This window comes from Bufo gargarizans, chromosome 2 (assembly GCF_014858855.1).
Source record: "Bufo gargarizans isolate SCDJY-AF-19 chromosome 2, ASM1485885v1, whole genome shotgun sequence".
In the NCBI taxonomy this organism is placed as follows: Eukaryota; Metazoa; Chordata; class Amphibia; order Anura; family Bufonidae; genus Bufo; species Bufo gargarizans.
In genome coordinates, this window is record NC_058081.1 from 247,743,632 (window position 1) to 247,757,694 (window position 14,063).

Here is a 14,063-nt window from a genome sequence, read left to right on the forward strand (position 1 = left end):
GTGCAATTATTTCACCCATTCGATACTATGTCTACTATGCCACAGCACTAGGTACTATATTTCCTATCATATTCTTCCTCTTCCACGGGAGCTGTATGCCAAGAAACGGTACCTACTATTACCCAGTACTCCCCCACAAGCGGAATACGGGAGCAACTACTGGATATTGCAGCTACTACTGCATTATCCCCTTTGTTTTTGGTTGTTGGTTTAAAGTGCAGTCATTGCAGTCTCTGTCCTCCTAGGGTGCGTCCCTACAAGACCTCTTTAAGCCCCGGTGGGACTCCAAACTACATGGTTGGCCACGATACTTGACACCTTCTTAGGTGGTGTATCTGCCCTAGAAGAGAATTCGGTGGTTACTAACAAGCGAATAGAGTATTACACTGCCTCTGAATACTGTTTCCACATATAGCTCTCCTCCTTTTCAGGTGGCTTATTTAGGCTAGCACTCTATTCCATCGCTACTACTGTATGTCCTCTTCCGCAGGGCAGTAATTACACTAGCACTAAAGATCGTAGCTACCACTATAAGGCCTCCTTCCCAGGTGGCGTGTCTACCCTGACTTTGGCTTTTATGGCTACTATGGTATAGCCTCCTTCTCAGGTGGAGTATTTACTCTAAGGTAAACCAAAACGAACAAGTGGAAATAATGTATAAAAATATAAATTTATTATAGAGTATAAAGAATGGAACAACTACAGATGATGCAAAGATACGGAGAAGCGCAGGGTCACTAACGCCACAAAACACCAATGTAACTGTGGGTTATAACACACAGAAAGGTACAATCTATTAATAATAGTGAAAGTTCAGAGATAACGAGGATGGCCAAGCTGTAATGTCACCACAGTAAGACTATGCACAATTCGTGCAAATGACCATACCCGGTAAGCAGTGAGCTTTCTCACACCGAACACAGTGCTTAAGCAATTAAACAGCCGTAAGGTGAAACGCGCGTCGAGGTTGTGCGCCCAGGGTCCGACTGTCCACTCACCACCATGTCCTCAGGTACGTTCTGAATCAGTATCGCTTCACACCGTCGATGGGGACTTCTGCATATATCCATAGTGAGTCCCTCACACATCCATGGTGCATATTGTTAATACCTTCTTTTTTGACTGAGATTCTTACTTTTATACTGAGTACTCGTCATTACTATGGTCTGTTTAATTGCTTAAGCACTGTGTTCGGTGTGAGAAAGCTCACTGCTTACCGGGTATGGTCATTTGCACGAATTGTGCATAGTCTTACTGTGGTGACATTACAGCTTGGCCATCCTCGTTATCTCTGAGCTTTCATTATCATTAATAGATTGTACCTTTCTGTGTGTTATAACCCACAGTTACATTGGTGTTTTGTGGCGTTAGTGACCCTGCGCTTCTCCGTATCTTTGCATCATCTGTAGTTGTTCCATTCTTTATACTCTATAATAAATTTATATTTTTATACATTATTTCCACTCGTTCATTTTGGTTTACCTTAGATGTTTTATGAGTGGTAATCGTAGCTGTCTAGTTGACAGGTGGCCTTTTGTAGGTTAGGAGTATTTACTCTAGCGCTACATATCATGGCTACTACCCTTGTTTCAGTGGTTACTATCTGTATGGATTTGTGTTAGCACTTCATGCCATGGCTCCTACTGAACAGTCTCCCCCTTGGGTGGAGTGAGTATTTGCTAGTGGCTTACGTACCCCCTGCAAGCAATGTGGCACCCGCGTTGCTTTCCTCCTCACTCCTTGCATTTGCAATGGATATGTTTCTGTGGTTTCTACAACATAGCCTTCTGTTCTGTTCCATGTTTCGGCACTGGCTCTGTATGCAGTAGCTTCTACCGCTTCTCTCATTCTATGGGGAAAACCCTCACACTGGTCCTAGGTGTGGTGTTTATGTCTACATTCCCTCTCGGGTGGATCTCCGTCTCACTTTACGCGACCAATGGATGCCGTTGCACCAACAGGTGGGGTCTTTATGCTAGCGCTTGCAGTTTTAGCTGATTCGTCCATTCATTCCTGATGGCATGGTCATCTGCAGTTGTTCCATTCTCTGACCAGGTATTTGCATTAGTATGCATGCTATAGCCGATCAGCCAATCACTTCTGGTGCGCACTATTGCAGGGTTCTCCCTTGTTGGCATAATCCCCTAGATTCTATGACATTGGTCTACCACATGGTTCTTATTTCAAGTGGGACACTGGCGCTAATTGTTGACTGCTGTGACACTATTAACTCTGCCTCTTTTAAGTGATGAGTAATAGCTTTGACATGTCCTTATGTAGGGGACACACCTATTCAGGGCACATACTGTGCATCAAATGCTTTTCCTCCCTCACCGGACAGGACTATGGTGCTGTCGCCTGTTGTCAATGCTAATAGATGTTTTGTTGCTGGAACACAACACCCTTTCGATGTTATGCCCCTCTGCAAGACGAGTAATTGCGCTCCCCCAGATTATGTTTCTGTCTACATGGCCACTGTCCATACTCCTGAGGTTGGATTCTTACTGTTCTGGAACGCCTGCACTATTTTTTCTTATATGTCCAGATTTTCTCTGGTGTTTTTGTGATGTCGGACATGGTCATCACATTCTCTCCTGGAGAAGTATTTCTCCTATCTCAGACCAAACTGTGCATTCCACTGATGACAACATTGTCTCCTTCAGGCGCTACATGGTGACAGTAGATGGTTTCTGATGAATATGACGAATCTACACACCTCTGAAATTTTTGTTCTTCAGCCTAGAGTTGGGTCTGCCTGATCCAGGCAGTTTGTGGACTATTAAACAGCTTTTTTTGTTAGAAGTCTCACGACAAGCCTCTACGGCTCTTGGGGCATCTGTCTTCCACAGTACCTGCTCCTTAGGGGGCGTTTCCTTTTTAAGCAGAGATGTATGCTGCGATCCTTACCTTTTGGATCGGCTTCCATGAGTGTATTTTGGCGAGTTTATGTGCTCTCTCTCTCTCTCTCTCTCATGTATTGTAGCCTGCTCTCTTTTAAGAGTGCGGTTGCTCAGTTTCCTTAGGTCGTCTAATGCCAGTCATGAGATGGTCCTGGATCCAGCATCACTCACAGTCTTCCTTTTGTCCAGTGGCGGAGGTTGCTTTGGCTGCACTCTTCTGCCGCAGTGCTCTCTGCTGCACGGCTGGGATGCTATTGATCCCCGGGGACACAGTCTCTTCCTCTCAGACTACCCCCATTTGTCTATGGTTTTTCATTTTTTACCTCCGATTGGTTCCCGTTATGGCTTTTTGTCCCCCTTGGCCATCCCTTATCTCTGTATTGATGAGTGATCATATTCCATACTTTTTTTTCTCTTCTCGAGGATTATTTACAAAGGAGTTACTCACTGTTTTCTTTTACAAATTGGCCCACAGGAGTCTCCTCACGTACCTGGGAGATCCTTACAGGAGTAGTCCTCGGCCAGATGCCCAGTAATTCCTTCCAGTTTTCCCAGTTTTTTCCTGGGTTGAAGTATCCCATCCTGATACTTATACATTTAGTAAGGTCGTGTCTAGGTTTAAATGTAGCTCGTTTGCCAGGTCTCGTGCATACCTGGATTCTACAGGTTCATTTCTGTTTAGTAAACACCCCTTGGTTTTACATGGGGCCTATTGCCATGCAAGACATCTTGGGTTTCCAGTCCAGATCCCAACAGCAATTATGTGGTCCTCGTTATCCGGAAGTACCTTCCGCACATCATCTTCAGTCGTCAGACATGCTTATCCTTCTTGTGGATATTATGTGCTGCTATCTACATCTTCCGAAGTCTCTCGAGCCCTTGGGCTTCATTTAACTGGGTTTTCCGCTTTTTGCCCAGTCTAAGTCTGGCTGGCCTTCCTGCACTGAATCGGCAGGGGATTGCAGATGTGCATATTGTTTGTTATTTTATAACATATCCTGTTTTTGTCCCCAAAAGTTGTGTAACCCCTTTAGCTACCTGTGTGAATGTTGGTTACATTTATAAATATTTAGTAACATTTTACAACACAAGGAGTCCAAAGGTAAATTTAAAAATGTTTTATTACCTGCAAAGTCCCAGACATTGAGAGTGATTTCCTTCTTAACTTTCCCCCTTATTGGAATGGGCCAGTCCTTCACATCAATGCCAATGGTAGCCTTTTCGGACCCCGACCCTGGGTGCTTTTCTTTCATTAGCTGATGTACAAGTGTTGTCTTACCACTTCCTGTGTTTCCCATGATTAACAGCTTCATACGATTATAAGGAACAGCTTTTTTTAAACGTTGCTGAAGAAATCTAAAAAAAAATGTATATCACAGTATTAGGGCTCTGAAATCTGTGTGCTGCTACTAGTGGCAGAGAGAATACATGGGTATCATAGTGTGAGTCTGGCTGTATTTATGAGCCGAGTGCTGCCCCAGCTCCTCATGGCAGTAACCAATAGGCTGCTGTGTATAAGTGCAACCACTGCAGCCTCTCAATCACTGCCCTGAGTGGCGAGGGAAGCAGGAAGAGCGCTCTTGCTCACAAATTCAACAGACCAGTGTATTCTGTTAGTGCCACATTTTTGGGCAGTTCTGGTTACTAGTAGTAAAAAACCTGTAGTTGTAATTTCCTGAATTTACACTGGGCAGAATATTAAGTTGACAGATAAACTTTAAAGGGGTTTTCTGGGAGTTAATTTTAATGGTACTAAGCTACTGTACCAGGAACAGCTACTAAAAAATGTATGGAGCCATGCCTGACTTTGCGGAGATGGGGGGGGGGCATAGTTATCATAAAACAGCACTGCTTTGAGTACTATCTAAGAGCAGCAAAAAACAGTTCAGTGACAGAACTGAAGTCCCCTTACACTGCAGAGTCTAATTCTATCCTATTTAATACAGCTTTAGCCCGTCTCCCCTGTCAGCTCTTACATGCAAGAGGCAGGAAGACAAGTGTAAAGCCCTAGAATTACACTGGAGAGTTAGCAGACACAGATGGCATAGACAGGCAGTGTGAGTCAGGAGGTTTATCAGTCTACAAGGACTCATCGACTTTATTACTGCGCTCTTGGTCCATTAAACAAATTAGATTTTCAGAATTGCTCTATCCACAAGAGACATACAAGGGGTGGAGTTAGGTGGGTTGAGCTAAAGTCATAAGTGCCAGGAGGGATAAGGTGATGTAATCCTGTATATGCCCAAGAACTCATAATAAAAAGGTTCAAAACATATGGATGCAATTGAACTACAATGAAAACAAATTAGACTGGTAGAATATTGGTGGTGGATTAGTATCCTATGTAAAAGAAAAAAAAAGGAGAGCTTCTTTAACTTGAAAAAACAAAACAAAAATACAGTACCGTATGAGATCTCTGGCTTTGCATCCTATACGCTTCAAATCGAAATCAAGATGGAGTCCATCAAGTGGAAGGTCCCATATTTTAGTAAGTTTTCCCATTTCATCTGGAAACGACCTCAAATCTGGATTGTGACTTATATCAAAGCAAGTGACACTCACAAGAAATCCAATTTCAGGTGGTATCTGAAACAGTTGAGTATTAAAATGACTACTGAAGTTCTAAATTCTGAAACAGAGCAACACTATGACTGAAATGTACACTATTACCTCCTTGATCATATTATGGGAAAGATGTAGTTTCTCCAGACGTGACCATCTGCTTGCATCTTTACGGAGGTACTCAAGATTCAATATGTGGATCTGATTGTGGCTCAATAGGATTTCTCGCAGACTTAGAGAAGCCCATTCCAGTGGACCAGGCAGATTACTGATCTGATTGTTACTTAAATCTACTGTTCTCAAACTTTATGGAAAAAAATAAAACGGGAATGTATGTCAATACAGTAAAAAAGTAATGCTACTGGAAACCATTTCATTTACTAATCCTCAAGTGATAAAGCGGTAATAGTGAATACTAATAAGTGGTTCCACTATAGAAACAAAGCGCTCATTAGTATGCAGGAGGTGCGGGAGAGGTGACTGTAGCCCTGTACTAACCACTCCCTGGTCTTCCTCCATGCGCCATGCTGCACTGTCCCGATTGCATTAACGCAGTCAGGTCACAGTGCAGCGTGGGCCCTGAGAGGACCAGGGAGGTGACTGTAGGACAGACCTCTGGACCTGCAGAAAAGCGGTAGAGCAGAAGAGGTAAGTACATTTATTTATTTTAGCTCTGATTGGGGTCTGAGGTCGGATGTTTGATATGGGGGTCTTCTAAGTTGTGATATGGGGATCTGACCCGAGGATCTGATATGGGGATCTGACCCGAGGATCTGATATGGGGATCTGACCCGAGGATCTGATATGGGGATCTGACCCGAGGATCTGACCTGAGGATCTGACCTGAGGATCTGATATGGGGGTTTGATTTGAGTTCTGATATGGGGGTCTGATCTGAGGTCTGGTATGGGGGTCTGATCTGAGGTCTAATTTGAGGGTCTGATCTGTTGTCTGATAAGAAATATTTTATTTATTTTCTGCCTCTAAAGCAGTCTTATCATCAGGTGTGTCTTATAATAAAATAGGTTTTATTTCCTAACCATCTTCTTCCTAATTAAAATGGAACCAAGTTTACATGAATGTTTTATAAAACAATGTGCCAAACATGATATCTGTTTCTATTACATATATCACTACTGTTTGAATGAACAATGTGATGTGATTATGCTGTTAAATTTTGCTAAGATATACTTACTAAGAGAGTTGAAGAATTTCTTTAGGGATACTTGTAAATTCATTATGGGACAGCCTTAAAGTTGTCATCTTTGAAGGAATACTAGGCACCATTGCTGAAAATAAAAAATAAATTCTTTATAAAGTAAAGGCTTCATCTTAGTATATAACATTAACAGTAGATACACAACTGGTATAAATAACCTTACTGGCAGCATTAATTGGGCTCCCTATCTGAAGGCTGATGCAGTTTATTGCTGATTCTCTTTTTCAGAACACAGGGAGTGCTATGTAGTCAAGAGAGGCAGTGGTGGGTTCCCTCTATGCGACACTGCTAATCTGGGTCTGATAAGAATTAGCAGCACTGTGTGTGACCACAGCAAGATGTTTTCCCATTACAGTGTAAACTGCATGATACAATAAAATTATACATTCCCATGTCCTCAGACAATTTTGACTGCTTGAGGAAAGTTTTTATGTATATAATAAATATACAAAAAATGTGTAAAAACAAAGTTACACACCACGCAAGCATAAATCACTAATCAAATATGGATAATATGGCCAAAACAATATGGTGGACTTGGACCCATTGATTCACTTAAGTTCTTTACATATTCAAATTGAAACAAAACAATTCACTTTTTGTATAATTTACCTGTTATAAAGGAGAAAAAAATATTACTATACAAATTTTATAAATACAGCAGATGAGTGTTTTCTGGAACCAATTTATGATCCTGGGACCCAATTTGATCAGAAGAAATGCAGCACTGTCACCCCTTTTCTCTTGAACCTAACACAGCACCATCCATAAGCATGTAACCATGTCTAGTTCTTCTGCTTAGCCTATTTACATGAACAAGAATGAGAGGGTGAACTACAGTACCAGACCCAGCCACATACACACTGACATTGCTGTATTAGGTATTGCAGAAAAGGGACCACTGCCCTTTTATCCTGCTGATCGGAACGCAGAAAACCCCTTTATGGGCAAGTTGCTTTTCCCCCCGGATAACGATGGATGCAGCGTAATACCTTGGGCTGGTGGTGCATCAGTATGGAGTTACCCTTGTATGTCCCAATGTAGAACTAGGCCTACAGTGAAACCCTACCTTGTGGTCTCTGCTACAATATTCCGATTTTGTCAAACCCGAGTAGCCGATGTCATACAATAGATTAGAACACAAAAAATATCTTGCTACATATACATGCAAAGAGTTTTTTCCTGTGCAGATTGCCAGGCTGACAAAGACAACTGCTGCTTCAAAACAAAATGGAGAAGGGGTAGGTAGCGCACTTCAAATTAACTATAAGTTAATTAACAATACTCCAAAGTACAGTTGTGATTTGACGAATCATATTTGCAGCCAAACTTTAGATAGTGTCATCAATATTAGATGAATGGGATTCTAACTCTTGGTATCCCTGCTGTTCCCCTGCAGTCGAGGGCTGTGGCCTCTTCTTCAGGCCTGTGAGGTCCGATCCATCAGTCATATAATTGGTCTGCAGCTCAGTGCCATTCAATACCAGGGACAGCAACTACACAACATAAGGCACTGTGCTTGCTATACTATGAATTAGCGACAGCACTAGTCTGTGTGCCACGTCCCCTTCAACAGATGATCGTGCAATGAATCACATTCTCACCAATCTGATATTAACAGCCTATCCTCAGGTTAGGACATGAATATTTGAGCCCTGGTAAACCTTTAAAGGGACATGGCATTAAGGGGTTACTGCAGAGGAAATAGTCAGCAGGTGCTTTCTCAGTTACAACAGCTGATCAATAAAAGGTCCCAATAGTGTTGAGCTCTTTGTTGGGGTTCTGCCCAATAGAAAGGTGTTCAGTTTGAAGGGGGAAAACATTCCTTTGGGGAGGGAAACTCCAGCTCCAAAAATTAATTTTAACTTATATCTTCTTGTTCAAACTGTTGAGCAAAGAATCTCCACAATGTGTGCATTAACTAAATTTGCTCTCACCCAACTTGTTTGCCATGGCACAGAATACCTCTAGCTTTCCACAGTTACTCAGGATATTGGGTGCAAGTGAGGAAATCATGTTCTTGTTCAGATTCAAAGTCCTTAGTTCAGGCAAGCATAGTGGTACATGAATGTCTGCAATGCAGTTACTGTATGACAGAAAAAAAAAAAGTAAAAAAGTAAAAGGTTTGTAAATCTACAACAAATACAGTAGTTACTACACAACAAGGTCTGCAGCTAGTATGGTCACAACATGACCGGAATACTCAATAATTCATTACAACAACCAAAAGAGTATATATAGTTCCATCAATATAAAATATATATTTATTGATAAAAAAATTTAAACGTGTATAAAACACTATCATAAACAACAAAGTACAAGTTTCCAAAGTTGTAGTACCACATCTATAGCGTCAAATTACTTGTCCAATAAAGCCACATGCGTCATACATCAATATGAAATGGAAGACAACTTTGGAAACTTGTACTTTATGTTGTTTATGATAGTGTTTTATACACTTTTTTTTTTTAATTAGCAATAAATATATATTTTTTGTTGTTGTAACAAATACAGAAGGCAACATTTATAGATGTTCAAATAAATAACTTTAAAAATATAGTTATTAACCCTTAGGATGACGGAGGTTTTATAGTTTTTGAATTTTCATTTTTCTTCCCTATTTTCCTTGAGCCATAACTTTGTTTATATTTCCAGTCACATAGCTGTTATTTAGGCATTTATTTTTTAATTATACGGAAGGGGGGTGATTTAAACTTTTATTTATTTAATTATTTTTTTTAACATAAAAAAAATAATAATTTGTAATGATTTTTTGGCTTGTATGAGCCTATAAATTATGGTTTTAAATGTAATTTTTTTTTTCTATCTGGGATTTTTTTAAATGCCATTTAAACTCAATATTGCTAATTTCCTATACAAAATAATTGCAGCATGAACACCTTCAGCCTTGTCAGCGAGGCTGAAAGTGTTCAGTGAAACTACCAATGCCCCAATTGGCCACACGGGGCATAGTTAGTAAAAAACGGAAGAGCGAGCTTCCAGTGTTTTTCCGCATTTAGATGCCGTGATCTCACTTGGTCACGGCATCTAAAGCATTTAATTACAGCGATCGGCATTATTGCTGGTCAAGGGAAGTTTGAAACAGCAGAGATCTGCCGGCCATCGCGCCCGCTGCACGTGTGAGCGGGCGCCATGTTTACACATCGCTCCAGCGCTGGTAGCGAACGGATTGAAAAGTAAAAAACCTCGGCTCAGAAAGTAACACTAGGTTAGTGCATGCTAAAAATGCAGACTCATGGCTGTGCAGGTTCCTGCATAGTCATCTCTCCTGGCCCTGTCAATCGGAAGGAGAGAGAGGGGATGGCAGAGGATGAAGAAGAGCATGGGTGCACAGAGTAGCTTGGGCTCGCCCTTGGTGCCCTTAAATGGGTTGTCTAATCTCAGACGATGGGGGCATATCGTTAGGATATATCCGAAACGGAGCCCCGCAAGGTGGTCGATGGAGGCCTCCGGTTCGGCTACCACCAATCGCTCTCCCCATAGAAGTGAATGGAAGCGCACTGCGCATGACTGGCCACTGCTCCCATTCACTTCTATGGGCCCAACAGAAATAGCTGAGCCAGCTCGGCAATTTTCGGTGGCCCCATAGAAAACAAATGGAGGCTGGCTGTGCATGCGCAGTGCGCTCTCCACCACTTTCGGGGCTCTGTTCTCGATATAGGGAACCTTTCACCGGGATTTGGGGTATTGAGCTGATGACATGGGTTGCTAGATGGCCGCTAGCACATCCGCAATACCCAGTCCCCATAGCTCTGTGTGCTTTTATACATATGCAAATTAACATAAGAGTCATATCTTACTAGTGTGACCAGAGAAGAGTCATATTTTCAAGCTCTGACTCATCTCAGGTTAATTTGCATATGTATCAAATCGCTTTTTATACACAAAAAAAGCACACAGAGCTATGGGGACTGGGTATTGCGGATGTGCTAGTGGCTATTTAACAACCCATGTCCTCAGCTCTATACCCAAAATCCCGGTGACTGGTTCCCTTTAACTACTTTGCATATGGATTAAAAGTACTTTTTCTCCAGAATGAAGTAACAGATCATTAAGTGAAAGGTACCATTACACTCAGCTGTAAAGTGTTGATCCTGGCTTAAAGGGGTTGTCTCACTTCAGCAAGTGGCATTTATCATGTAGAGAAAGTTAATACAGGGCACTTACTAATGTATTGTTATTATCCATAGTGCCTCCTTTGCTGGCTTGATTCATTTTTCCATCACATTATACACTGCTTGTTTCCATGGTTACGACCACCCTGCAATCCATCAGTGGTGGTCGTGCTTGCACACTATAGGAAAAAGCATCGGCCTCTCTGGTGACTAGGACCGTAGGAGTGCGCACAGGCAAGCACGACCACCACTGATGGATTGCTGAATCCATGCGACCAGCTGATCTTCAGATAATAAAACCAGGCAATACACATCATAAGGAACCAAACTGAAGTCCAAACTTCATTTAAGTGACGGCTTAAGGCAATGTTGTATACTGCATGCTCTAAAACATAATACACATCAAAATAGAGACATCATTACTCGGTACTCTATGGAAAGACATATTACCCCTCAAGGATTAATTCTTCAAGTCTTTGTGCAACATTTTCAGTACATTCAGGAAATTCTTTCAGCTGATTGTACGATAGATTTAGATGCTTCAAGGTCAGACATATTGCACTTGTATGCAAATCTATGGAAGGCCCAATTTCATTTCTCGATAAATCAAGGAATGAGATACTACTCATTTCCAGAACAGCAGCAGGAAAGGTTTTGAAATTGTTATTGCGCAAATCCAGGTAAGTCAAAGATTTGAAAACCTAGAATAAAAAGGAATAAATAAAAGAAAAGGTAAAACAAAAATAATTACTTAAATAATATAACATCTTAATGAGATTGGATTTTAGGCTATGTCTACACAATGACATTTGTCGCGCGATATTTTGTTGCACTAATGTCGCGCAACAATTTTTAGAATGGCAGTCTATGGTGTCGCACTGCAACATGCTGCGACTGCAACACGACAGTCGCAGAAAATCCATCCATGTTGCAGTGCTGACACCATAGACTGCCATTATAAAAATTGTTGCGCGACATTAGTGCAACAAAATGTTGCGCTACAAATCTTGCAGTGTAGTTGTGCCTTATCTGTCGCGCGACAAATGTTGTCGTGTAGACCTAGCCTTATGGGGTCCATTATGTCTTCTGGTATAAATTGGCTTAACACTGGGTTCAGACCTGAGCGTTCTGAAACGAGCGATCTATATGCGCGATTGTACGGGCGTTTACAATCGCGCATACAGAGACAAGCGTGCACACATTGTCGCGCGTTCCCGAATATCTATGTGCGGGAACGCGCGACAAACGCCCCCAAAAAAAAGCTCAAGCACTTGTTTGAGCGTTGGGCGTTTTACAGCGCGATCGTACGCACTGTAAAACGCCCAGGTGTGAACTTAGGGTTAGGCTACTTTCACACTGGCGTTTTGAATTCTGTTTGTGAGATCCGTTCAGGGCTCTCACAAGCGGTCCAAAACGGATCAGTTCAGCCCCAATGCGATCTGAATGGATAAGGATCCGTTGAGAATGCATCAGTTTGGCTCTGTTCCGCCTCCATTCCACTCTGCATGCGGACACTAAAACGCTGCTTGCAGTGTTTTGGTGTCAGTCTGGCGATGCAAAGCCAAACGGATCCGTCCTGACTTACAATGTAAGTCAATGGGGTCGGATCCGTTTTCACTGACACAATATGGTGCAATTGAAAACTGATCCTTCCCTTATTGACTTTCAATGTAAGTCCGGACGGGTCCGTTTTGACATAGACTTTTTTTTAAAAGAATAATGCGAACGGATACAAGCGTTTGCATTATAGATGCGGATCCGTCTGTGCAGATACCAGACAGCAGTGTGATCCGGCGGGCAGTTCCGTCGTCGGAACTGGCCGCCGGACCCGCCGATCTGCCTCTGACTAAAAGCATTCGCGAGACGGATCCGGATGCGGATCCGTCTCACAAATGCATTGCAAGGACAGATCCGTCTCTCCGCTTGTCATGCGGACAGACGGATCCATCTTGGACATTTTTTCACATTTTTACCGATCTGCACATGCGCAGGCCGGAAGGACAGATCAGGCATTCCGGTATTCTGAATGCCGGATGCGGCGCTAATACATTCAGGCATGTCTTCAGTTTTTTTCGCCGGAGAGAAAACCGTAGCATGCTGCGGTTTTATCTCTTGCCTGATCAGTCAAAGCGACTGAACTGAAGACATCCTGATGCAAACTGAACGGATTACTCTCCATTCAGAATGCATGGGGATATGCCTGATCAGTTCTTTTCCGGTATAGAGCCCCTGTGACGGAACTCAGTGCCGGAAAAGAAAAACGCAAGTGTGAAAGTACCCTAAGAGGTACACATCTTCAGACGCTGAATATTAAATGAAATGAGCATGCATGTAAAACGTAGTGTTAGGGGTAACATTCTAATTATTCTTTACAGGTTTCTCTCTGAAAAACAACCCTTTTTGATGGAAGTTGATGATTCCTCATAAACCCAGTAAACCGATTTTGCCGATTGTGTTAAAGGTGGATTTAATACATTTACAGCTTGATTCAGCCACAGCAAAAAAATGTCTGTTGGTGCCTCTTTCTCTGAGTTGTCTTTCGGAAACAACCTTCTTAAAAGGCATTTTCATAAAATCGCATTGCACTGCCCAAACCAGCTTCTGGCTCTGCTCATGGAATTACTTGTACTCTGCCATTATTTTATAATACAAACAGAACCTCCACTTACGTCACACAGGGATTTCGGAATAGATGCTAAGGCATTCTGTTGAAGCTCCAGTTTCTCAAGACGTTCCAAATGACTGGCTAAAAGGCATTTTTTATTTATTAAGTCAATGCTTTCTAGATCATTTGCCGACAAGTCTAAGGTTCGAATATGTTCCTTTTCAGTTAATGAAGAGGTGCTATCGGTTCGTTTCATGTGTAAGGATAAAAGTGCTTTACCTAAAAAAAAAAATATAAATTCATATTTTGATTGCAATAAAGCTAAGCTTCCCATTTCCTCTTTCTCAGACACCTACTTACATGGATAGTCAATTTGAGGAAAATCTTTTCTGCGACGTAAATTGGGTTCATCCCCAAATCCACCCTAAAAAAGAAGAATTGAGAGCATGAATGTCAAATGCCTTAAAAATTTTACTTTAGGGCTTGTTCCTATCTGCATTGACTCAGTCATTCTGTTTCCTAAAAAAGTGTCTGTTTTAGCCCCCTCGCACCCCTGGACATAGCAGCATGTCACAATTGTGCGAGACGTATATAAAGTGGGTTTGCGAGCTAAACCCAGTCCACACATGGCGGGTGCCAGC

At 42.0% G+C, this 14,063-nt stretch overlaps 1 protein-coding gene across 3 annotated transcripts in view; it reads right to left on the reverse strand.

Annotated features, from left to right (window-relative positions):
* Positions 1 to 14,063, reverse strand: part of LRRK2 (leucine rich repeat kinase 2) — a 137,288-nt gene that overhangs the window by 57,865 nt on the left and 65,360 nt on the right. For all 3 annotated transcript variants that reach the window (XM_044280209.1, XM_044280210.1, XM_044280208.1), the window contains 8 exons: positions 13,783 to 13,846; positions 13,487 to 13,701; positions 11,268 to 11,518; positions 8,619 to 8,767; positions 6,658 to 6,751; positions 5,571 to 5,766; positions 5,305 to 5,486; positions 4,027 to 4,256 (listed from right to left, as the gene is read on the reverse strand). In XM_044280209.1, the coding sequence (XP_044136144.1) occupies positions 4,027 to 4,256; positions 5,305 to 5,486; positions 5,571 to 5,766; positions 6,658 to 6,751; positions 8,619 to 8,767; positions 11,268 to 11,518; positions 13,487 to 13,701; positions 13,783 to 13,846 (1,381 nt within the window). The remainder of the gene's footprint in view (positions 1 to 4,026; positions 4,257 to 5,304; positions 5,487 to 5,570; positions 5,767 to 6,657; positions 6,752 to 8,618; positions 8,768 to 11,267; positions 11,519 to 13,486; positions 13,702 to 13,782; positions 13,847 to 14,063) is intronic.